The sequence below is a fragment of the Lithobates pipiens genome, unplaced genomic scaffold, assembly GCF_037356315.1.
Source record: "Lithobates pipiens isolate NorthernLeopardFrog02 unplaced genomic scaffold, aLitPip1_a1.2 Scaffold_8, whole genome shotgun sequence".
In the NCBI taxonomy this organism is placed as follows: Eukaryota; Metazoa; Chordata; class Amphibia; order Anura; family Ranidae; genus Lithobates; species Lithobates pipiens.
In genome coordinates, this window is record NW_027507903.1 from 588,685,635 (window position 1) to 588,712,488 (window position 26,854).

General features: G+C 43.7%; 1 protein-coding gene across 2 annotated transcripts in view; it reads left to right on the forward strand.

The window, feature by feature from the left end:
- Nucleotides 1-927: 927 nt before the first annotated feature.
- Nucleotides 928-26,854, forward strand: part of RFX1 (regulatory factor X1) — a 72,841-nt gene continuing 46,914 nt past the window's right edge. The window contains exons 1-3 of one of the 2 annotated variants that reach the window (XM_077470444.1): nucleotides 928-1,233; nucleotides 18,931-19,138; nucleotides 24,235-24,341. In XM_077470444.1, the coding sequence (XP_077326570.1) occupies nucleotides 18,967-19,138; nucleotides 24,235-24,341 (279 nt within the window). In that variant the 5' untranslated portion in view covers nucleotides 928-1,233; nucleotides 18,931-18,966. The remainder of the gene's footprint in view (nucleotides 1,234-18,930; nucleotides 19,139-24,234; nucleotides 24,342-26,854) is intronic. The other variant, XM_077470445.1, reaches the window with a different exon arrangement.

Below are 26,854 nucleotides of genomic sequence, written 5' to 3' on the forward strand. Positions count from 1 at the left end.
CCTGTGTCAGGTAAGTGACACATAATGGCCTAATATGTGATGCATAGTAGTCCATTATGCTTTACCTTTGCAGGGAGACAACGAAGAAGTAAAACCCATCAGAGTTCACTTGCTCTTTAAAGAAGCGTGAGCGATGATACATTTTGAAGTGTAAACGAGACCTTACAGTCCTGACACGTGGCCAGAATCTTTTATTAAACAGTTAAATTGATGGGTTTAGTTCCGCTTTATCACCCCCCCCCCCCCCACACACACACATAAATGCCCGTGTCGGGGGTGCCCACACACAGGACCATCAATTGCGTTACATCTTTTACAGATCACAAGCTGGCTGCTGGAGGGGGGCAATCATTCTAATCCCATTATCCATGCTTAACTCTAAGGAAAAAACTAAGTTTATTAAATATTGATAGTAATAATCATTTAAAAAAATAAGGATTCGTGATAAAACTTCTAGGATGAAGAATATGAAAGCCTGCAGCAGCTGCACCCGTTGCTCATGGGAACAAGCACTGTTCTTTCTTCAGACACATGACTGTAGATGGACTACAGACTTCAAGCAGACTACGTGGACAGGGTGAACAACTACAACTCCCAGAAGCTCCTGCATCTCACGCCTGCGCACTGCTCTCAGGGCCAGGCCGCTGTACTCGCCCAGTCACATAGTGACAGGAATCCAGCACAGGCCTATCAACAACCCTGCAGGGTGGCAACCGTTGCTATACAGACACTCGGGACCGGGCCCATGCTACGTCCATCCAATCATTTGCGTCCTCCGGCTAACTGACAGGCGCTGTGCCAATCATAGCACGCCTAGCCCAAGAGCTCCCCGCCCACTACGTGACGTTCACTCTTCCTAATCCACGCCCCGAGGGCTTTGACTGACGCAGGCCGCAGCCAATCCGGCGCCTGTATCGCTTTGCCTGTGTTGACGACAAGGAAGAGGGGGGAGGGACGTTAGCAACAGTTGCCCGGGTGAGGGACGGAGCGGCCATAGCCACGGTAGTCGTGGCGACAAGAACCCCGGCAACAGGAATCAACAACAACAACCCCCGGCGCCACCGGGCCCGGTCCCCCGCCGCACCGGGCGGCATTTTTTCTCGCCGGCAGGGCGGGGCCGGTGTCTCCCCACCTCGGGCGCACGCAGCGGTCCAGCCTCGGAGTGAAGCCCAAACATCGCTCTGACTGAGCGGACCCAGCGCCGCCGCCAACACAGGGGGGAAGCGCTACTAGGTAAGTGCTCCGAACCGCGCCGACTACACAGGGGGTGGGGAAGCGGGCGGCATTCGGTCGTTATGACGACGTCAAAACGGTGCTGTCGCCCCTCCCCTTTTCTAAAATGGCGGCGCCTGCTGAGAGCGGGAGAGGCGCAGGGCCGCGCGTCGCCATGGAAACCGGTGAAGAGGTAGGCGTGGCTCTACTAGCTGCGGTTGTGGATTGGCCGAGGCCTCCAGGGCAGGCGGGTCTTACCAGGAAGGAGTCGGGGGGTGATTGGACGAAACCATCACAGTGTGGAGCGTGACTACATAGGAAGTGACTTGTAGCTGGAACTCGTGACTGGTGTGGAGTTATGTAAGAACGTGCAGTGACAGCCAATGACAGGGGACCTCAGTACACGCCCTTTGGGCATAGACACGTGACTGAAACCAGACCAGTGACCTTTCCTAAGTATAGACAGGACTGTGCTGGGGGGGGGGGGGGGGCAGAGGCCACGTGATCAACACACACCCCTTCCAGCCTAACCACCATTCCCAGAGATCAGGGCAAAGGCTGCAAATACAACACATTGGGAATAATTGATCAGATGCTTCCCTTCATTACCCTCTGTTTACTGATTTGTACAATCGATTGGAGATCGCTTTCAATTCACAAAGCATTTTATGCATCAACTTGTACTTTTATATTAAAGCAGAACTCCACGGTATCCGAGCACCACAAAATAAAAACCCTATTTCATTAAATTTTAACGTTCAAAGCAATCTCCCCCATCCATCCAGGTCTCCGTGCTTTTTTTGTTGTTGAGAAATCTCTTTGAAATACAAATTCCCCCTCCCCCCCCCAACATTTCTGGCCATCTTGAGTAAGGGCAGATGATAAATGTAGCATTTACTTCGTGGAATCTATCTGCCCTTAGATCAGGCAGGCAGAGTGTGCTTAGATGAGAAAGCTCCTCCTCTCCTGAAGACTCCTGGGCCATATGACATCATTTTGGCCTAGGCCAGAAACCAGGAAGTAACTGAAGAAATGTAAAAGTTTAAAGCAAAGTTTAAAGTGGGTTAGGGATGAGCTCAGGCGTGTTCGCATGGTTCATGCGCAGAGCCCGCCAGGAAGTCGGCGCAGCACTGCGTTAATCACAGGCAGTGAGACATTGCCGATCCCTGCAGCCAGGCATCGGGGCAATGTCTCACTGCCTGTGATTAGCTCAGCGCTCCGCCGACTTCCTGGAAGGCTCTGCGCGTTGACCATGCGAACACGCCTGAGGTCATCCTTAAAGTAAGTATGACATACCTTCTTATCTATTTACTAATGGTAGCAGCATAAGGATTACAATTTGTTAACCACTTCCGGACCGCCGCACGCCGATATATGTCCTAACTTTGAACTTGTTATGGCAGCAGTTAGCTACCATCTTCTTCTTAAGCCGGCAGTCAGGTTTCTGATAATAGTGGACTCTGCAGCGGATTCGCTGTGAGATCACTTTTATCGGTCCCCCCCATCTCCCGACATGCTTTGGTGCCCTCCACCACCTCCTGGGGCCACCAGTGGTGGTGGAGGCGATCGGCTCCTTCTTGGTGAAGATGGCCCCCCCCCCACACGTCTCCATACCATTTTTTTATTTTTTTATTTAAGTTTAGTGTAAACATGAGGTCTGAGGTCTTTTTGACCCCAGATCTAATATTTATCAGGTCCTGTTAATGTTTTGTTTTTTTTCTATTACAAGGGATGTTTACATTCCTTGTAATAGGAAGAAAAGTTACACGTTTTTTTTTTTTAAAGAACAGTATATATAAAAAAAAAAAAAAGGTAAAATAAATAAGAAAAAAATGAAAAATTTTAAACGTGCCCCGTCCCACCAAGCTCACATGCATAAGCGGACACATATGTGAGCAGTGCCCGCATATGAAAACAGTGTTTAAACCACACATGCAAGGTATCGATAGAGCGAGAGCAATAATTGCAGTCCTAGACCTTCTCTGTAACTCAAAACATGCAACCTGTAGAATTTTTTACATTTTGCCTATGGAGATTTTTAAGGGTAAAGGTTTGTCGCCATTCCAGGAGCGGGCACAATTTTGAAGCGTGACATGTTGGGTATCAATTTACTCGGCGTAACATTATATTTCACAGTATAAAAAAAAATTGGGCTAACTTTACTGCTGTGTTATGTTTTTAATTAAAAAAAATAGTTTTTCCCCAAAAAAGTGCGCTTGTAAGACCGCTGCGCAAGTACGGTGTGACAGAAAGTATTGCAATGACCACCATTTTATTCTCTAGGGTGTTCGAATAATAAAAAAATATATATATAATGTTTGGGGGTTCGACGTAATTTTCTAGGAAAAAAAACTGTTTTTAACCACTTCAGCCCCGGACCATTTTGAAAAAAAAACGCATTATTTTTTTACTTTTTGTTATAATAAATATCCCCCAAAAATATATAAAAAAAACATTTTTTTCCCTCAGTTTAGGCCGATACGTATTCTTCTACATATTTTTGGTAAAAAATCGCAATAAGCGATTATTGATTGGTTTGCGCAAAAGTTATAGTGTTTACAAAATAGGGATAGTTTTATGGCATTTTTATTAATATTTTTTTTTTTTACTAGTAATGGTGGCGATCAGTGATTTTTATTATGACTGCGACATTATGGCGGACACATGGGACATTTTTGACACATTTTTAGGACCATTGTCATTTATACAGCAATCACTGCTATACAAATGCACTGATTCCTGTGTAAATGACACTGGCAGTGAAGGGGCTAACCAGTGAGTGGCAGTGTAGGGGTTAAGTGTTCCTAGGGGTGTGTTACTAACTGTTGGGGGCTGGGCTTTCATTTAGTGAACACTGATCTCTGCTCCAATCTTATGGACAGAGATCAGCGTCACTAGTTGCTAGGCAGAACAGGGAGATGCTGTTTACAACGGCATCTCTCCGTTCAGCCGCCCCGTGAGACGATCGCGGGTATACCCACGGTGATCGAGTTTGCGGGACCCGCGACCGGACTCACGGGGGTCCCGACCAGCACGCGAGTGCGCCACCGTCGGTGCGATGGCAGGGCGGCAAATTTAAAGGGACATACAGGTACGCCCATTTGCCTGCCCGTGCCATTCTGCCAACGTACATTGGCGTGCGCTGGTCGGGAACCGGTTAACTTGTAAACAACACATCTTAAAAAGAGGCTCGGTCCTTAAATCGTTAATGTTGTTTGAGAGATTAAAGTCGTTTAAAGTGGATCTTTACTCTCACATACAACATTGACTATTTTTAATCCTTATGCTGTTAACATTAGTAAATAGATAGGGAATAAGTCATATTTACTTGTTTCAAACTTTTTTTTTTTTTACATTTCTTAAAGTGTAGTTCCTCTCGTTTGTAAGTTTATTAACCACTTGAGGTCCGGGCTATAGCCGAATGATGGCTACCTCACGGACCTCAATTTCCTGGAGGCCGTCATAGGACGTCCTCCCCTGTGCACGCTCTCTGTGCGCGCTGTGATCATTGAGTCATTGAGACTCGGGTGATCACTGATCCGAGTAAGGGGCCAGTCCCGGCCCCTTACCTTGTGATCCACTGTAAACAAAAGCTCGGCAATCGTTTTTTTTCTACTCGCACTGTCAGCGTGAGGAAAAATTTTTTTTTTAACAAAAAATAAAAACCGCAGAGGTGATCAAATGCCACCAAAAGAAAGCTCTATTTGTGGGGAAAAAATGATAAACATTTCATTTGGGTACAGTGTTGTATGACTGCACAATTGTCATTCAAATTGCATCAGCGCTGAAAATTGGTCTGGACAGGAGAAGGGGTTTAACCAGTTAAGCCCCGGACCAATTTGCAGCCAAAGGACCAGGCCCCTTTTTGCGATTTGGCACTGCGTCGCTTTAACTGACAATTGCGCGGTCGTGCGACGTGGCTCCCAAACAAAATTGACATCCTTTTTTTCCCACAAATAGAGCTTTCTTTTGGTGGTGTTTGATCACCTCTGCGGTTTTTATGTTTTGCGCTATAAACAAAAATAGAGCGGCAATTTTGAAAAAAATGCAATATTTTTTACTTTTTGCTATAATAAATATCCCCAAAAAATATATAAAGAAATTTTTTTTCCTCAGTTTAGGCCGATACGTATTCTTCTACATATTTTTGGTAAAAAAAAAATCGCAATTAGCGATTATTGATTGGTTTACACAAAAGTTATAGCGTTTACAAAATAGGGGATAGTTTTATAGCATTTTTGTTAATATTTTTTTTTTTTTACTAGTAATGGCGGCGATCAGCAATTTTTATTGTGACTGCGACATTATGGCGGACACATCGGACATTTTTGACACATTTTTGGGACCATTGTCAGATATACAGAAATCAATGCTATTTAAATGCATTGATTCCTGTGTAAATGACACTGGCAGTGAAGGAGTTAACCACTAGGGGGCAGTGTAGTGTTATGTATGACTTTATGTGTTTTTTTTTATCGTAGGGGGCGTGGCCTGGCATGTGACGTCACTGATCGTCCTTCCCTATAAAAGGGAAGAGACGATCGTGACAGCCACACAGAGAAGCACGGGGAGAGGTTTGTTTACACAGACCTCTCCTCGTTCTTCAGCTCTGTGACCCGATAGCGGGACACCATCGGCGATCGGGTCTGCTGGTCCCGCGGCCACTGTCACGGAGCACAGGACCCGGCGGCGCGCTCCCAACCCACAGCTGGGCACTTAAATAATCATGTACATTTACGTGATTGTGCCCAGCCGTGCCATTCTGCCGACGTTCATCGGCATGAGGCGGTCCTTAAGTGGTTAAGTGCCCAGTAAGCAAGTGGTTAAACGTCAGCAGCTACAAAAAGTGTAGCTGCTGACTTTTAATAAACAGACACTTACCTGTCCCAGAGTCCAGCGATGTGGCCTCCTAAAGCCTCACTCCTCTCCCCCGCCTCTCTCTGCGGTGCCGGCATTGCAAGTGTGGGCACCCGGCCGTGACAGCTTGCGGCTTAACTGCACTCTCTTAGTGGCCAGGCCAGGCAATCTTCTGGGACTTGGGACGTGTCCCAGAAGATTATAGGGAGGGAGAGAGGAGGAGTCCGGGAGGCAGCAGAAGAATGAAGTGGGACAGGAAGTACCTGTCAAAACCATTGTCAAAAAAGGCAATTTTTTTGCGATACGGCACAGCGTCACTTTAACTGACAATTGCGCGGTTGTGCGACATTGTACCAAAACAAAATTGATGTCCTTTTTTTCCCCACAAATAGAGCTTTCTTTTGGTGGTATTTAATCGTCTCTGCATTTTTTGCGCTAATAAACAAAAAAAATTTTGAAAAAAAAAAGCTACATTTTTTTACTTTTTGCTGTAATAAATATCCCAAAAAAAGTCAAACAAATGTCTTCATCAGTTTAGGCCAATATATATTCTTCTACATATTTTTGGTTAAAAAAAAAATCAAAATAGGCTTATATTGATTGGTTTGTGCAAAAGTTAAGATTTAGGGATTTTTATTTTTATTGTTTTTATAGGTAATGGCGGCGATCTGCGTTTTTTTTAGTGGGACTGCGACATTTCGGCAGACAAATCTGACCCCAAAAGACACTTTTTGGGGACCACTCACATTATTACATTGATTACTGCTATAAAGATGCAGTGATCAATGTAAAAATGATACTGGCAGGGAAGGGGTTAACACTAGGGGGCGATCAAGGGGTTAACTTTGTTCCCTCAGTGTGTTCTAACTGTAGGGGGGTGGACTGCCAGGAGCATGACAGAGATCACTGGGAACGGTAGATCCCTGTCATGTCACTAGGCAGTTGACATAGGCAGTTCCCCATCCTGCCTCTCCTCACTGCGATCATGGGTCGCCCGCAGACATCGAGTCTGGGGGCACGCAGCTGAGGCACACGCCCGCTATACTTCTTGTATGGACTGACGTACAGGTACGTCGATTTGTGCAGGAGAGCCGACCTGCCGCAGTATATCTGCGTGAGCTGGTCGGCTGGTGGTTAAAAAACACTTTGCGGCGGGAGGCCGTCCAGGCACATCCTTGACTTTGCAGGGGGACATCTGAATGATGCCTGCAGCTACAGACATCATTCAGATATGGGCTTTTTCAGCCGGCGATTCTCGACACCATAAGAAGGATCATAGCGGCTGTTCCACTGATTGATCCTTCTTACAGGTGGTGGGGGGGACACCCCCCCTCCCCGCTGCCCTCCGGTGCTTCTACCGACTTACCGCTTCCATCTGTGAGTTGGAGAATGGATCCGCTGGACCCAGATGGTGATCATAGAGATTTCCGGCGGACCAGATGGTCGCCAGAGTCTCTATGATTGTTTGGAGGCTGGGCGCAATGTTATGATGTCACGCATTCAAAAAAACGGCGCTGCCTCGGCTGGGAAGCCATGATCGTTTTTCTTTTCTTTTTGATTTTATGCTTCCCGGCCTAGAGGTGAGATGCGGGGTCTTATTGACCCCATATCTCACTTTAAAAAGGACCGATCGTGCCATATTCCTATTACAATTGTAATAGGAATAAAAGTGATCACATTTTATTTTTTAATGCGTCAAACTAAAAAAATAAAATTCAAATTAACAATAAAAAAAATAAAAAATTAAAGCACCCCTGTCCCCGTGTGCTTGCACGCAGAAGCCAACACATACGCAAGTCCCACCCACATATGAAAACAGTGTTCAAACCACACATGTGACGTATCACCACAAACGTTTCAGCGAGAGCAATAATTCTAGACCTAGACCTCCTCTGTAACTCAAAACATGTAACCAGTAAAAAAATGTAAAGCATCGCCAATGGGGATTTTTAAGCAAGTTTGGCGCCATTCCATGAGCGTGTGCAATTTTGAAGTGTGACATGTTAGGTATCTATTTACTTGGCGTAACTTCATCTTTCACATTATACAAAAAAAAAAATTGGGCTAACTTTAATGTTTTTTTAAAGCATGAAACTTTTTTTCCAAAAAAAAAGTGTTAGAAAAATTGCTGCGCAAATACCGTGCAAGATAAAAAGTTGCAACGACCGCCATTTTATTCTCTAGGGTCTTTTCTAAAAAAAAAAAATATATATATATATATATATATATATATATATATATATATATATACATATATATATATATAATGTTTGGAGTTCTATGTAATTTTCTAGCAAAATAATTATGAATTTTGCATGTAGGAGAGAAATGCCAGAATTGGCCTGTGTACGAAGTGGTTAAAGTGTAAATTTACTCTCTCATACAACATTAATCCTTATGCTGCTAACATTAGCAAATAGATAGGAAAGTAAATCATATTTACTTGTTTTAAACTTTTTTTTTTTTTTTTTTTTTTTTTACGTTTCATAAAGTTCCACTCGTTTGTAAGTTTATTAAGAATCAGCAGCTACAAAAAGTGTAGCTGCTGACTTTTAACCATTTCAGCCCCGGAAGGATTTACCCCCATCCTGACCAGAACTCTTTTTGCGATTAGGCACTGTGTCACTTTAACTGATAATCGCGCGGTCGTGCGAGGTTGTACCCAAACAAAATTGATGTCCTTTTTTCCCACAAATAGAACTTTCTTTTGGTGGTATTTGATCACCTCTGCGGTTTTTATTTTTTGCACTATAAACAAAAAAGAGCAACGATTTTGGGAAAAAATATATATTTTTTACTTTTTGCTATACTAAATATCCCCAAAAATATATAATTTTTTTTTTCTCAGTTAAGGCCGATATGTATTCTTCTACATATTTTTGGTTACATTTTTTTTCCAATAAGCGTATATTGATTGGTTTGCGCAAAAGTTATAGCGTTTACAAAATAGGGGATAGAGTTTTTATTATGAATTTTTTTTTATTAGTAATGACGGCGATTTTTATCGTGACTGCGACATTATGGCGGACATCAGACACTTTTGACGCCATTTTGGGACCTTTGAAGAAAGATAAGAAAACACTACAGATATATGTGCCCAGCTCAAATTTCATGAATTGGGTTTACCTATAGGTAGTGTAATATCTCCTAAACATGCACCGTTTAGGACATATTTACTGTCCTAGCAGCCAGTTTCATCACTGACACATGCGCTTTGAAGGAGCGGCCATGTGTTACGTTTCTTCAGAGCAGTGTGCCGTGACCAGCTGCTTTTTTTTTTATTCTTTATATTCCAAAAAATTGTGAGAAAAAATTACAACTTCAAAAAAGTTGCCATGCCTCCTACTAAATACCTTGGACTGTTTATTTTCCAAAAAGGTAATTTGGGATATATTTGTACTGTCCAGGCATTTTTCGAGCAATGAGATAGGACGTCGGTACATCAGGACTAATCAATTTTTAGATGCATATCCCATAGATTGTAGGCTCCATAATTTAATAATCTACAATGATTTTGGTTATTTTCACCAAGGAAATGTAGCAGATTATATTTTGGTCTAAATTTATGAAGACTTTTTTTTTTATTTGCAAAGTTTTATAACAGAAACAAAAAAAATACGCATTTCTTTTCCAAAAATGTTGGTCTTTTTTAATTTTATTTAGCAAAAAAAAAAAAAAAAAACAAGCGGCAAATAAATACCACCAAAAGAAAGCTCTATCTGTGTGGAAAAAATGATAAAAATTGTATATGGGTACAGTGTTGTATGACCGTGCAATTGTCATTCAAAGGGTGACAGCGCTGAAAGCTGCAAATTTACCTGGTCAGGAAGGGGGTGAAAGTGGCCTGTATTGGAAGTGGTTAAAACAAACAATAAAAAAAAAGACAGTGCAGTGCGATGAATCGTGCACCACGCTGCCCGCTAGCCAACTGGCATTAAAGAGCACCTGGAGCACTGAATCGCTCTGGCTGCTTTGCGATTTTGCTGCTGGTCATTGTGAATCGGCCCTTAACCGTTAAAAAAAAAAAAAAAAAAAATTCTGGAATGCCAGGATTGCTAACTGTTGTCTCAATAAATCATCAAATGGCTGGTGGCATAACTGATCACATGGACAGCACCATGGCGGTTGCAGATCAAACAGCTTCCTCAGCTGTAAAGTATAATTTACAAAGGAGCATTTAATTCCGATTAAGGCCCCTTTCCGAGGTGGTTTCTGAAGCGCTACAGCACTAAAAATAGCGCCTAAAAAAAACGGCCCCTTTCACTCCATCCGGAGGGCTTTCACACTGGAGCGATGCGCTGGCAGGATGGTGAAAAAATTCCTGCTAGCCGCATCTTTGGAGCAGTGAAGGAACAGTGTATTCACCGCTCCTAAACTGCTCCTACCCATTGAAATCAATGGGGCAGAGCGGCTATACCACCGGCAAAGCGCCGCTGCAGCGGTGCTTTGTGGGCGGTTTTAACCTTTTTTCAGCCGCTAGTGGGGGTTAAAACCGCCCCACTAGCGGCCACATATCGCCACTAAAATGACGGTAAAGCAGTGCTAAAAATAGCTCTGCTTTACTGCCGACGCCCGCACTACCCCGGTGTGAAAGGAGCCTTAAGGCTGTCAGCAGATCGGCTTCTAGAAAGTCAGCAGTGCCTAAAAATGGAGAGCAACTGAGCATGTGCAGAGCAGGGTGAGACAGTGTATTACTGGACTGTAAACAGTTTGAGACCCCTGGTATAGACACTTATTTTTTATGTTTTATATAGCTATACCTGCAAAAGGGGCCAGCCTGACGTCATCTAGCAGGACTTAATTTTCTGACTAAAGTTTCACTTTAAGCTCTGCTTTAAGTTGAAGGGTAAATTCACATAGGTTCGGTTCACACAACTGAGATGCGATTTTGATTAGATTTGCAGTGCGATTTATGTAGTGCAACTTTGATGCTACTTTTGTTGCATTTTGGATGTGGTTTGCATAATCTATGGGGCCAAATCGCACTGTAAATTGCACCAAAGTAGCACCGTAGCTGTGCTGCATTGATGGGAACAGGCACCATTGGAAGCAAAGTTATTTCCGTTGTCATGTGATTCAGTGCGACCTGAACCTTGTAGCTCTCCTTACAAGTTGCGTCTCTTTGCCCCATATTGTCACTATATCCACTGGATCATTTGCATTTTGCAGAGCAGAGTAGGGACTGGCCAGAGAGGGGATTACTTTGACGCAGTTGGCCAGCTTAAACATGTATTGCAATATGTGTGAACTAAAAATCCCTGTTTTTTGTGCAAAGTTTGCTAGAAAGGGTGTATAGCAGTGTGCGGAGGGCTCATCCCAAATTATCAGTGTGACCCAAGTTGCATCTGAAATCGCATTGGTGTAAATCAAGCCTTAAAAGTTTATTTTAAAAATGAACGAATTTCAGATATCCCGGCCACCCCTCCAGACCCTGCCGCAGTAGCAGTCCATACAACACAATACAGAGGTGACTAGCCATCATAATGCTCACCGTAGCATGATCGTACTGACCAATGAGAAGCACTTCTTTCTTCTGGGGAACCTTACTGGAATATGAAGCCTCAGAGGCGCTTTTCATTGGTCAGCATGATCACAGGGCTGCACTGGCCAATGGGCACTTTGGATACCAAGGCTCCGTTCACACTTGTCATACTATATTTGCGCAACGGTCTTAGATAATGTTACACCGAGTAAATTGATACCCAACATGTCACGCTTCAAAATTGCGCCCGCTGGTGGAAAGGCGACTTTTACCCATTAAAAATCTCCATAGGCGATGTTTTAAAAATTCTACATGTTGCATGTTTTGGGTACAGAGGAGGTCTAGGGCTAGAATTATTGCTCTCGCTCTAACAATCGTGGTAATACCTCACATGTGTGGTTTGAACACCGTTTTCATATGCGGGTGCTGCTCACGTATGCGTTTGCTTCTACACGTGTGCTCCGCTGGACGGGGAGCGGTTAAAAAAAAAAAAATCTTATTTATTTTACTTTTTATTTTGTTATTTTTACACTGTTCTTTTTTTTTTTTTTAAGTGAATGGTATCACTTTTATTCCTATAACACATCCCTTCTAATAGAAAAAATTATGACAGGACCTCTTAAACATGAGATCTGGGGTCAAAAAGACCTCAGATCTCATATTTACACAAAAATGCAATAAAAATAAAAATGTTTGAAAAAAAAAAAAGAAGAAAAAATGTCCCTTTAAGAGCTATGGGCGGAAGTGAGTTTTGAGGTCGCTTCCGCCCTGCAATGGTATGGAGCCCAGCGGGGGCCATCTACCCCTCACCTCAGTCGGCTTCATACCACAGACTGAGAAGGATCTGATCGCCTCAGCTGCTACCGATGGCCCTGGTAAGCGGCGGAGGGCACTGTAGTGCGGCGGGAGGGGGGTTCACTCCCGCCACAGATAAAAGTGATCTCATGGTGAATCCGCTGCAGAGACCACTTTTATCGGAAAGCCGCCCGCCCGCTAAAGAAGAGGATAACAGGGCTATGACAGCTAGCTGCTGTCATAACAACAATATTCCTCTTCAAACAGCTGACGTATAAGGACGGTTAATGTTGCTGTAGGCCTCTTGGCAGCCTCCCTGATCAGTTTTCTTCTCGTCTTTTCATCAATTTTGGAGGGACGTCCAGTTCTTGGTAATGTCACTGTTGTGCCATATTTTCTCCACTTGATGACGACTGTCTTCACTGTGTTCCATGATATATCTAATGCCTTGGACATTCCTTTGTACCCTTCTCCTGACTGATACCTTTTACCAATGAGATCCCTCTGATGCTTTGGAAGCTCTCTGCGGACCATAGCTTTTGCTCTAGGATGTGACTAAGAAAATGTCAGGAAAGACCTACTAGAACAGCTGAACTTTATTTGGGGTTAATCAGAGGTACTTTAAATGATGACAGGTGTGTACTGACTCCTATTTAACCACTTCAATACCGGGCACTTAAACACCTTCCTGCCCAGACCAATTTTGAGCTTTCAGCACTGTCGCACTTTGAATGACAATTGCGCGGTCATGCTACACTGTACCCAAATGAAATTTTTATCATTTTTTTCCCACAAATAGAGCTTTCTTTTGGTGGTATTTGATCACCTCTACGGTTTTTATTTTTTGCGCTACAAATAAAAAAATACAGAAAATTTTGAAAAAAAAAATGTTTTTTTTTTGTTTCAGTTTCAAAACTTTGTAAATAAGTACGTTTTCTCCTTCACTGATGGGCACTGATGGGGCTACACTGATGGGCACTGATAAGGTGGCACTGATGGGCACCAATGTGGCACCAATGAAGTGGCACTGATAGGCGGCACTGATGGGCGACACGGATGGGCGACACGGATGGACACTGATAGGTGGCACAAATTGGCACTGATAGCTGGCACGGATGGGCGGCACGGATGGGCATGGATAGGCGGCACAGGTGGGCATGGATAGGCGGCACAGGTGGGCATGGATAGGCGGCACAGGTGGGCATGGATAGGCGGCACAGGTGGGCATAGATAGGCGGCACAGGTGGGCATGGATAGGCGGCACAGGTGGGCACTCATAGGCGGCACAGGTGGGCACTCATAGGCGGCACAGGTGGGCACTCAGGCGGCACAGGTGGGCACTCATAGGCGGCACAGGTGGGCACTCATAGGCGGCATCGGTGTTATAGTAATGGATGCCAATCAGTGCCAAACAATAATGCATGCCAATCAGTGATGCCCATTGTGGGCACTGATTGGCATCCATTATGGGCACTGATTGGCACCCATTGTGCTGACTGGCATCCCTGGTGGTCTAGGGAGGATTATGGATTTTATTACCTTTTCCCTGGTGGTCTAGTGGTGTCCCTGGTGGTCCAGTGTGGGCATCCTCGGGGGGGCTGTGCTGATAATCGATCAGCACAGACCCCCCCGTCAGAGGAGCAGCCGATCGGCTCTCCTCTACTCGCGTCTGACAGACGCGAGTGAGGGAAAGCCGATCACCGGCTCTTCCCATTTACACTGTGATCAGCCGTGATTGGACACGGCTGATCACATGGTAAAGAGTCTCCGTCGGAGACTCTTTACCGAGATCGTAGTTGCCGGGTGTCAGACTGACACCCCGCAACAACGATCGCCGCGATGCGTGCCCCCGGGGGCGCGCAGCGGCTCATAATCCTAATCACGTCATATGACGTCCGGTTAGGATTATGAAACCACTTTGCCACCGTCAATTCCCTATAGGGCAGGCGGCAAGTGGTTAAAGGCCCGTACACACAATCAGACTTTTTACTTAAGGACCGCCTCCTATATATATATATATATACGTCGGTACTTTGAAGAGGGATATTTCGGTAAAGGCAGCAGCTGCTGCCACAACCACGATATCCATCTTTACATGAGGCGGTCCTGTTTACGATAATGATGGTCTCTGCGGCGGGTTCGCTGCAAGATCACCATTATCGGTGTCGGGAGAGGTGCCACCCCCCCTCCCACACCCTCCGCCGCTTTCTGAATGCGTCGGTAGTGGCGGAAGCGATCAGGTCCTTCATGTTGCTGGGTATGGAGACGAGTGAGGCTAAGATGGTCCCCACTCGTCTCTATACCATAGGAGGGTGGAAGCGACATCAAAACGTCACTTCCGCCCATACCTCTTAAAGGAACATTTTTTCAATGTCATTTTTTCCAAAGAAATTGTTTTTTTTTTTTTTTTATTGCATTTAAGTCCAAATATGAGATCTGAGGACTTTTTGACCCCAGATCTCATATTTAAGAGGACCTGTCATGCTTTTTTTTATTACAAGGGATTTTTACATCCTTGTAATAGGAATGAAAGTGATAAATTTTTTCTAAAAAAAAAACATGTAAAAATAAATAAAATCAAGTAAAATTGATAAGAATTTTTTTTTTTTAAAACACCCCGTCCCAACGAGCTCATGTGGAGACTCGAACGCATACGTGAAAACAGTAGTCACACCACACATGAGGTATCACCGCGATCGGTAGAGCGAGAGCAATAATTCTAGCCCCAGACCATCTCTGTAACGCAAAACATGCAACCTGTAGAATTTTTTAAATGTCGCTTATGGAGATTTTTGAGGGTAAAAGTTTGACGCCATTCCACAAGTGGGCACAATTTTGAAGCGTGACATGTTGGGTATCAATTTACTCGGCGAACATTATCTTTCACAATATAAAAAAAAAATTGGGCTAATTTTACTGTTGACTTATGTTAAAAAAAGTGATTTTTTTTTCCAAAAAAAGTACGCTTGTAAGACCGCTGCGCAAATACGGTGTGAAAAAAAGTATTGCAATGACCGACATTTTATTCTCTAGGGTGTTATAAAAAAAAAACAATATATAATATTTGGGGGTTCTAAGTAATTTTCTAGCAAAAAAAACCTGTTTTAAACATGTAAACACCGAGTCTGAAAAAGAGGCCTGGTCCTTAAGGGGTTAAGGCAACATCCGACCGTATGTACGCTCCATCGGACAAACTTTTTCGGTTTTCATCTGACTTTTGTTGGCTGTGCGAGCGGACAAACTTTTTGACAACATAAGTCCGATGGAGCAAAGTCCAATCGTGTGTACAGAAAACCATCAGACTTTTGTACAAAGTACAAAAACGTATGCTCAGAACCAGTGCAAAAGATCAGACAACAATACAGAAGTTGTCCACAGGGTGGCGCCGGAGTAATTGAACGTCCTCTTCGGAAGTGTCGTCAGTACGTTGAAACGTCACTACGTTCATGTTTGTTGCCTAAAAAGATCGATCGTGTGTACGCAATACAAATTTACGGCCAACGCCCTTTGTACAAAAGTCCACGGGAAAGTTTGTAGAAAGTCAGATCGTGTGTATGGGGCTTAACATGAGTTTTAATGTGATTGCTTAACCGTCGACAGAATGGCACGGGCAGGCAAATGGGCGTACATGTGCGTCCCTTTAAATTTGCCGCCCTGCCATCAGGAGCGCGCTCCCGCACTGGTCGGGACCACCGTGAGACCGGTCGCAGGACCCGCGGACTCGATCGCCGCGAGCATACCCCCGATCGTCTCACGGAGCGGCCAAATTAAGAAATGCCGTTGTAAACAGCATTTCTCCATTCTGCCTAGCAACTAGTGACGCTGATCTCTGCTCCATGTGATTGGAGCAGAGATCAGTGTTCACTAAATGAAAGCCCAACCCCCCCACAGTTAGTAACACACCCCTAGGAACACTTAACCCCTACACTGCCACCCACTGGTTAACCCCTTCACTGCCAGTGTCATTTACACAGGAATCACTGCATTTATATAGCAGTGATTACTGTATAAATGACAATGGTCCCAAAAATGTGTCAAAAATGTCCGATGGGTCCCCCACAATGTCGCAGTCACAATAAAAATTGCCGCCATTACTAGTAAAAAAAAAATAATAAAAAATTATTAATAAAAATGCCATAAAACTATCCCTATTTTGTAAACGCTATAACTTTTGCGCAAACCAATCAATAATCGCTTATTGCGATTTTTTTTTTTTACCAAAAATATGTAGAAGAATACGTATCGGCCTAAACTGAGGGAAAATTATTTTTTTTATATATTTTTGGGGGATATTTATTATAACAAAAAGTAAAAAATAATGCGTTTTTTTCAAAATTGTCGCTCTATTTTTGTTTATAGCGCAAAAAATAAAAACCGCAAAGAAAGCTCTATTTGTGGGAAAAAAAGGATGTAAATTTTGTTTGGGAGCCACGTCGCACGACCGCGCAATTGTCAGTTAAAGCGACGCAGTGCCGAATCGCAAAACGTGGTCTGGTCTTTAACCAGCAAATTGGTCCGGTCTGAAAGTGGTTAAAGCGGTTGTATAGGTTTTTTTTTTTTTTTACTTTTACCTACAGGTAAGCTTATAATAAGGCTTACCTGTAGATAAAAAAAATATCTCCTAAACCTGTATGGTTTAGGAGATATTCCCCTCGCAATGAGCCGCTGACTGCAGCGGCGCATGCGCACAGGAGATTTTCGGCTGAAAGCCCGGCAGATGCCAGACTTTGCGGAAAGAAATCTCCCGCACGCATGCGGTGCATACTAGCTCATTATGCCTTTTCCCTTGCAGGTCTAAAAAAAAAAAATGTCAGCGGGTTTACTCCCGCTTTAATTCTGAATACAGCCACATCTTCAGTTATAAGAGGGTGTTCACACTTATGCAACCACATTTATTTTATTTTTTTATTTTTACTTCCCTCCTAAAATATTTCAGTTTGTTTCTCAATTGAGTTGTACAGTTTATAGGTCATATTAATAAAATTATATATAGCAGATGAATGAAGCCTGCTTTCAGCCAATTACATCATTGATCAATAAGAAGGACGTTGTCTCCTGCACAGCATCCTTGTTTGCTTCTCCCCTGCCTCTCTCCATCAGCACTGGCGTCACATTAGCTGAGTGAAGGAGAGAAACTGAGAGAGAAGAGAAACATTGTCATACTAGTCAGCACCAGTAAGCACCTTTGTAAGAATAAATTACCTCCAACATTGGCTCTGCACCCATCCCAGACTGCTGCATCTCAGTCCTCTCAGGTGTGCCTCGCATGCCTCCTGACAGTGTGATCACTCACCAGCCCTCCTGGCTGCCTCCGTGAAAGTTCTGTAGACTTGCCTGGCAGTGTTCTCCCTCTGTCCTCTCTTGTGCCTTCTGGCCAGGACTCCCCTGTGTTGTAAGAGGGTCCGTCCAGGCCCCAGGTCAAACCCCCCCCCCCCAGACTGGGGAGCTCCCTCAAAGGCCCCGACAGCCTAACACTCCGTCTCCATCGTCAACCTGATCAAGTCCTCCACAGCTGGGCTAACTCTGGGTATTTAAGGAGGCCTGTCCCCTTCCAATCCAGATTGGGGATTGGTCAGGGCTCCTCAGAACACCCCAGGTGGCTCTACCTCTCCACTTTACCTCTCTTTCCAGAAAGTACCAGAACATTCTGGAAAGAAGTTGGAGGTCCTAGTTACACCACCTGTGAGTCACCCAGCACTACTCTAGGTCACTCCAAACCCAGATCACCAAAACACACAGCCTGGAAATTTACCTACCCTGAAAAACTCTGCACCATTCTTCAAGCACACTAGAGGGTGCTACACCATACACCTCTTCCATAAAGGCCAGATTTGTGGAGTGCACGACTAATAGTTGTCCTGTGGACAGATTCTCCCACCTTAGCTGTGGATCTCTGCAGCTCCTCCAGAGTTGCCATGGGCCACTTAACTGCTTCTCTGATTAATGTTCTCCTTGCCCGGCCTGTCAGTTTAGGTGGCGGCCATGTCTTGGTAGGTTTGCAGTTGTGCCATTCTCTTTCCATTTTCAGATGATGGATTGAACAGTGCTCAGTGAGATGTACAAAGCTTGGGATATTTTTTTATGACCTAACCCTGCTTTAAACTTCTCCACGACTTTATCCCTGACATGGCTGGTGTGTTCCTTGGCCTTCATGATGCTGTTTGTTCACTAAGGCTCTCTAACAAACCTTCACGGAACAGCTGTATTTATACTGAGATTAAACTACACACAGGTGGACTCTTTTTTTACTAATTAGGTGACACATGAAGACAATTGGTTTCACTAGATTTTTCTTAGGGGTATCAGAGTAAAGGGGGCTGAATACAAATGCACGCCATGCTTCTTTCAGATATTTATTTGTAAAACATTTTGAAAACCATTTTTCATTTTCCTTCCACTTCACAAATATGTTCCACTTTGTGTTGGTCTATCACAAAAAATCCCAATAAAATCCATTTACGTTTTTGGTTGTAACATGACAAAATGTGGAAAATTTCAAGGGGTATGAATACTTTTTCAAGGCACTGTAAATCATTATCATATGTTTGGTGCAGCACACCTGTAATGGCTCCCGATCTCCTCAGTCTCCCGTAGGTTTGCAGACCTGTTCACCAACCAGGATGGCGACTCAGACCTACGTGGCAGAACTGCAGACAACTCCACCTGCTTCAGGCCAGGCTACACCTCAACAGTATGTGGCAGAACTACAAGTGGCTCCACCAACACCTACCACCCAGACAACGGGACCGCAGACACCAGCCCCCCAGCAGTACATTGTGGTCACTGTATCTGGTGAGTGATAGCTCTGTATTAATTGAAGGGATGGATTGAAAAATCCCAACGTTTGTTACCTTCCCGTGACCAATGTACAGTGGATTTCTACCATTAGGATGTAAGAGGTAAGGGATGAAAAAGGTAACTTCCTAATACCAAGACTGCCATTGCTGGCCTTTCCTAATAATGCTGGTTGACACGTTGACCTTCTAAGTATATACAGTGCACTTTTTCAACATTTTTTTTTCAGCTTTATTCCAAAATGGATTACATTCATTATTTTCCTCCTAATTCTACAAACAATACCCCATAGAGAAAGGAAGTAGGGAGCCTGGTTCCCATATCAGACTACCCAGGGAGGGAATTGAGCTAACGGACCATTGAGGTACATATAAGGAATAATATAGCACAAATAAAATACAAACAAAGTTTATTTAGACAATAAAATCAATTTACAGCAATTAAGTTGATACACATGGTGACGTAATTCAACTACCGTATATACTCGAGTATAGGCCGACCCGAATATAAGCCGAGGCCCCCAATTTACCCCCAAAAAAACTGGCAAACTTATTGACTCGTGTATAAGCCGAGGGTGAGACATGCCTGTCCATCCCTGTGTGTGTGTCCGTCCATCCCTGTGTGTCCGTCCATCCCTGTGTGTCCGTCCATCCCTGTGTGTCCGTCCATCCCTGTGTGTCCGTCCATCCATCCCTGTGTGTGTGTGTGTCCATCCATCCATCCATCCATCCCTGTGTGTGTGTGTCTCCATCCATCCATCCATCCATCCCTGTGTGTGTGTGTCTCCATCCATCCATCCATCCATCCCTGTGTGTGTGTGTCTCCATCCATCCATCCATCCATCCCTGTGTGTGTCTCCATCCATGTGTGTGTGTGTGTGTGTGTGTGTGTGTGTGTGTGTGTGTGTGTGTGTGTGTGTGTGTCCAGCCTACCTTTGTCCCGAGCCTCCGTCCCGTGCCTTGCCTCCTTGCCTCCGTCCCGTGCCGTGCCTTGCCTCCTTGCATCCGTCCCGTGTCGTGCCTTGCCTTGCCCCCGTCCCGTCCCGTCCCGTGCCGTGCCGTCCCGTGCCCTCTTCGTCGGCGGCCATTGTAAAGTTCAAAAGCTGCGCCGCCGCCTTCGCCTGTGATAGGCGGAACACTGAATTTCCCAGCAGCCTGTGTTCCGCCTATCACAGACGTCGTATCATCCTCGTCCGTAGTACGAGGATGATACGACGTCCGTGATAGGCGGAACACAGGCTGCTGGGAAATTCAGTGTTCCGCCTATCACAGGCGAAGGCGGAGCCGGAGGCGCGGCTTTTGAATAGAATGGCCGCTGTCTGTCTGCTCGACACGCTGATCGAGCGGGCAGACAGCGATGACTCGAGTATAAGCCGAGGGGGGCACTTTCAGCCTCAAAAAAGAGGCTGAAAATCTCGGCTTATACTCGAGTATATACGGTAGTTTCGCTCCAAAATGAGCTTCTTCAAGAAATACATACGTCTGTGAGGGAAGATAATTGCAATACAACAAATGAGATATTTACACATGTAACAAAGTATAATGGGAAAAAACAACATGTACATGAGAGATGGCTCTTACCCCCGGAAGTGCACCAACGCAATGCTTAAAGGACCCGAAAAGTATATACAGTGCATCCGGAAAGTATTTTGCAGGCTTCACTTTTTCAACATTTTGTTTCAGCTTTATTCCAAAATGGATTAAATTCATTATTTTCCTCCTAATTCTACAAACAATATCCCATAATGACAATGTGAAAGAAGTTTGTTTGAAATGTTTTCAAATTTATTAAAAATAAAAGACAAAAAAATCACGTGCAGAAGTTTTCACAGCCTTTGCCGTGACACTCAAAATTGAGCTCAGGCGCATCCTGTTTCCATTGATCATCCTTGAAATGTTTCTACAACTTGATTGGAGTCCACCTGTGGTAAATTCAGTTGATTGGACATAATTTGGAAAGGTACACACCTGTCTATATAAGGTCCCACAGTTTACAGTGCATGTCAGAGCACTAACCAAGCCATGAAGTCCAAGGAATTGTCAGTAGACCTCCAAGACAGGATTGTATGGAGGGGCAGATCTGGGGAAGGGTACAGGAAAATGTCTGCAGTATTGATGGCCCCAATGAACACAGTGGCCTCCATCATCCATAAATGGAAGAAGTTTGGAACCCCCAGGACTCTTCCTAGCCAAATTGAGCGATCAGGGGAGAAGGGCCTTAGTCAGGGAGTTGACCATGAACCCAATGGTCACTCTGACAGAGCTCCAGTGTTTCTCTGTTGAGAGAGGAGAAACTTTCAGAAGAACAACCATCTCTGCAGCACTCCACCAATCAGGCCTGTGTGGTAGAGTGGCCAGATGGAAGCCACTCTTCAGTAAAAGACACATGATGGAAAGCCTGGAATTTGCCAAAAGGCACCTGAAGGACTCTCAGACCATGAGAAACAAAATTCTCTGGTCTGATGAAACAAAGATTGAACTCTTTGGCCTGAATGGCAAGCGTCATGTCTGGAGGAAACGAGGCAACGCTCATCACCTGGCCAATACCATCCCTACAGTGATGTATTGTGGTGGCAGCATGATACTGTGGGAATTTTTTCCAGGAACTGGGGGACTAGTCAGGATCGAGGGAAAGATGTACAGAGACGCCCTTGATGAAAACCTGCTCCATGGCGCTCTGGACCTCAGACTGGGGCGAAGGAACATTTTCCAACAGGACAACAACCCTAAGCACACTGTCAAGATAACAAAGGAGCGGCTATGGGACAACTCTGTGAACGTCCTTGAGTGGCCCAGCCAGAGCCAAGACTTGAACCCAATTAAACATCTCTGGGAGATCTGAAAATGGCTGAGCACCGACGTTCCCCATCCAACCTGATGAAGCTTGAGAGGTCATGCAAAGAAGAATGGGAGAAACTGCCCAAAAATAGGTGTGGCAAGCTTGTAGCATCATACTCAAAAAGACTTGAGGCTGTAATTGGTGCCAAAGGTGCTTCAACAAAGTATTGAGCTAAGGCTGTGAATACTTATATACATGGGATTTTTTTATTTTTAATAAATTTGCAAAGATTTCAAACAAACTTCTTTCATGTTGTCATTATGGGGTATTGTTTGTAGAATTTTGAGGAAAAGAATGAATTGAATCCATTTCGGAATAAGGCTGTAACATAACAAAATGTGGAAAAAGTGAAGCGCTGTGAATACTTTTTGGATGCACTGTAGATAAAGTTGTCTCTGACCTGTGTGATTTCTTAACTTGTTCTGTATTTGTGATTTAAAAATGATTGTAGCCACCAGTCGGGATAGCAACCAGGCAACTAGCATTTTCAGAATTCAGTCAGCAGTGGCAGTCCCTGCATTTCTCTTTGGACAGATGTACTGTTACTGGGCATATTTGTAATTTCAGTGCTGCTCCCCGGCTCATTCAACCTGTTGAGTTTTAACATGCTAAACCACATGTTTTCAACTTCCCCATAATAAAAATAGTGTGTTTGCAAGCCAGCAATGTAGTGTGATATGTGTTGCAAAATACAACACGTCTGTTTTATACTTATTTTTTAGTGTGTTGACAGCTCCAAAGAAGTCAATGGCAACACATCAAAACACATAACGTGCACAAGACAGGAAATACTCTAAAGGAGCTGGGATTTTTAAGGTGCCAATAATGTACTACTATATACAATAAAAAATGTAATAAAATAATTATTTATATATATATATATATATATATATATATATATATATATATATATATATATATATATATATATATATATATATATATATATATATATACCTTTTAATTTTTATTTATCCATGTTTAAATCTAAAAACATTTTCCATGAACAGACTTATGAATGGAATGATAACAGCATAATTTTAATGTAGATTCTGATGGTATAGGGATCTCAACATGTTTCACCTGTTAAGACTTCCTCTGGAGTTATACAATATCACATTGAAGATGTGCAATAACAAGCAATACAGTAAGTATATAAAATGTGCAAACAAAAAAAAATATATCAGCAAAATCTGTAACCAATATATTTTATTTAAAAAGTTTGGTGAGAGACCTCTTACCAATCAAAGCAAAATAGCTTGAAACCAGTACACTATTACACCATCAGAATCTACAGTAAAATTATTTTATTTAGTTTCTGTGTTCTTTTCTTTCTTTTGGTTTGGACTGAAATGAGTGGGTTCTAAGGGAATTATCGCCTTCCGAAAGGAGTAATTATTTCTATTCATTTGGTTGTAATTGAAGACTTTTAGGTGTGAATTAGGCCAGTTTTACTGGAATTGCTGGCTTTTTTCTGATTGTTTCTTTTAGACATACATCTTTCCCAGTATTGAGAACTATCTTCTGTTTGTGCTAAAGAGGTAGCGCCAATTACCCCGGTTGTTAAATTGTTCTTACTGTTGGAAGAAACCCCAATTGGGGATTTTCTTCTTTTTTGGGGGGCTGCAACCTTTAATTATATATAGATATATTTTTTCTTGAGCCTACTGCCCCCTTTGTTTATCTATCCAACACCCAGGGTTGACTAGCGCAGTTTATTCTATTTTAACAATTTTACAGTAAAATTATGCTGTGAATATTCCAATCAGAAGTCTGTTTAAAGAAAATGTTTTTAGAGTGAAACACGGATACAAGAAAAATAATTTTTATTGTATATTGTAGTACATTATTGGCACATTAAAAATACCAGGAGCATGTTGTGTCTTGTTTATGGTTATACATGGGATGTGGTTTCTTGAGTTCTCCTCTGACCTAAGATGTATGTGACATATAACATGAATTTTTGTTTGTTGACAACAGGTACTAACAGGCCTTGATCAATGGCTGTTAGCTCTATGCACTCCAAATCCTAAATACAAAAACACATTGGAAACACAAGTCAATAACACATGTCAATGCACAAACAAAATGCACATTGACACATGACAACACATCCACCTAAAACGATAAAAAGTACACCTCTAGGAATACACATAGAGCAAAATGGGCTCTTAACTGATGCTTCAGGTTTATCATTCTGCAGTTACTTTACTCCAGAGCTATTCTCCTCACAGTGACTGTTTTCTCTACCACAGAAGGAGCCATGAGAGCCAGTGATGGAGAGCTAAGTCCCGGGGGATCTTCTACGCCGCAGACCTCTGTGCCCACACAGGTAGTGCAGCAAGTGCAAGCTGCACAGCAGGTATGCCGCTATGTTTATGATGAAGTCACAATCAGCAGGTAGATTGGACACACACCCCTCTGCAGAGAACACAGCCTCTGCAACAGTGCCTGTAAAAGAACAGTTACTTGTCCTGACACTGTTTTTCTTTTTCTTTTTTTTACATTAAATAAAAAAGAAAGTCACAGCAAAAACAAAAATGGAGGTAAATGCATCATAGACAGAACTGGTGGTCATCAGGGCATCATGTGACAAATGATCATACAAAGATAGCATTAAACATCCACTACAATAGCTGCACAGGCATCCTTATTACATTTACAGGTTGCAAAACCATCCTTGTCTAATCCATAGGATGCATGCAAACATCCTTTTGTCAGCAATAAAATAATAAACGGGAGGTACCAACTTGCAAATTACTGTTTTTTTCCCTTTCATTTCCCACATCTTATCATCATTTCCCACACCTATCATCATAGAAATTAGATAACTAGGCAGGGACAGGCATCAGGGAAAGGCTAGCTAAGGAGGAACAGGCATTGGGGAGGGCTAGCTATATAGGGACAACCATTGGGTAAGGACTAGCTAAGTAGGTACAGGTATTGGGGAAGGGCTAGCTCAGTAGGTACAGGCATTGGGGAAGGGCTAGCTGTATAGGGGCAGACATTAGGGAAGGACTAGCTAAGTAGGTACAGGCATTGGGGCAGGGCTAGCTAAGTAGGGACAGGCATTGGGGAAGGGCTAGCTATATAGGGACAACCATTGGAGAAGGACTAGTTGGGTAGGTAATGGGGAAGGGCTAGCTAAGTAGATACAGGCATTGGGGAAGGGCTATCTATATAGGGGCAACCATTGGGGAAGGGTTTGCTATATAGGAACAACCATTGGGGAAGGGCTTGCTATATAGGAACAACCATTGGGGAAGGGCTTGCTATATAGGAACAACCATTGGGGAAGGGCTAGCTATATAGAGACAGCCATTGAGGAATGGCTAGCTCAACAGGGACTGCCACTGTGGAAGGGCTAGCTTAGTATGGACAGCTGGTGGGGAAGTGCTAGCTTAGAAAGATCAGCCAGTGGAGAAGGGCTAGCTAAGTAGGGACAGTGATTGGGGAATGGCTAGCTAAGTAGGGACAGCCATTGGGGAAGAGCTAGCTGAGTAGGGACAGCCATTGGGGAAGGGCTAGCTGAGTAGGGATAGGCATTGTTGAGGGGCTAGCTGAGTAGGGATAGGCATTGGTGAGTGGCTAGCTGAGTAGGGATAGACATTGGCGAGGGGCTAGCTGAGTAGGGATAGGCATTGGTGAGGGGCTAGCTGAGTAGGGATAGCCACTGGAGAGGGGCTAGCTGAGTAGGGACAGCCACTGGAGAGGGGCTAGCTAAGTAGGGGCAGCCATTGGTGAAGGGACAGCCATTGGTGAAGGGCTAGCTAAGTAGGGACAGCCATTGGGGAAGAGCTAGCTAAGTAGGGACAACCATTGGGGAAGGGCTAGCTGAGTAGGGATAGGCATTGGTGAGTGGCTAGCTGAGTAGGGATAGACATTGGCAAGGGGCTAGCTGAGTAGGGATAGGAATTGGTGAGGGGCTAGCTGAGTAGGGATAGGCATTGGTGAGGGGCTAGCTGAGTAGGGATAGGCATTGGTGAGGGGCTAGCTGAGTAGGGATAGGCATTGGTGAGGGGCTAGCTGAGTAGGGATAGGCATTGGTGAGGGGCTAGTTAAGCAGGGACAGCCAGTAGGGAAAGCCTATCAAGCCATAGAAACCATTTTTGTTAAGTTTTTATTTTAAAATTTTATGATGGTCAGCCTCTATCGGAATATGTTAGTTTTTTTTTTTTTTCCAAATGAACGAACATAGGGCATCTCTTGAAATCACTCCTTTGCTGTGGTGGGACTAGATAAATCAATTTAATGGCAATTTGTTTCCATGCAGTAAAGAGTGCTCTGGAAACATTTTACAGACATATTGCTGTCCGAAAACTCTTCTCCTACTGACCCACCTTAGTCATTACTGTGTCCTGCAATGACATAGAGTTTGGTGGGAGAAATCACAGAACACAGCAGGGGAGCAGGCTTCTAACACAGCCAGAGGTTTAAATGCAGAAGGGTATTTTGCAGTAAGAGTTAAAATTTGCAAATCAGTACTGTATTATGTTCTTTTGCAAGCACTGGTTTTTAATTAATTAATTCAATTTCTTAGACAGTATAACCATAACTAAAGCCATCACAAAGCCCTCAGCCTAAATCAGTTATTAGCACAGCAAAGCCTTCTTAAAACTGAAATTATTCACATTACATTTCCTCATATTCCTAATTTCAACACAGTGGGTAGAGCCATGCATTTTATTACTTTAAGCCTCATTGGCCAGATACACACCCATAACCGTTGAGGTATAGTGCAAATATAGCCAAATATTAGCTTTTAATATTTCCCCCTCCCTCATCTCCTCCCCAGGACTTTACCATTGAGATCAATGGCACAACCATTGGTCTCTCCACACATGCCATTGTGCTGGGTGTAATCCTGGACTCTGA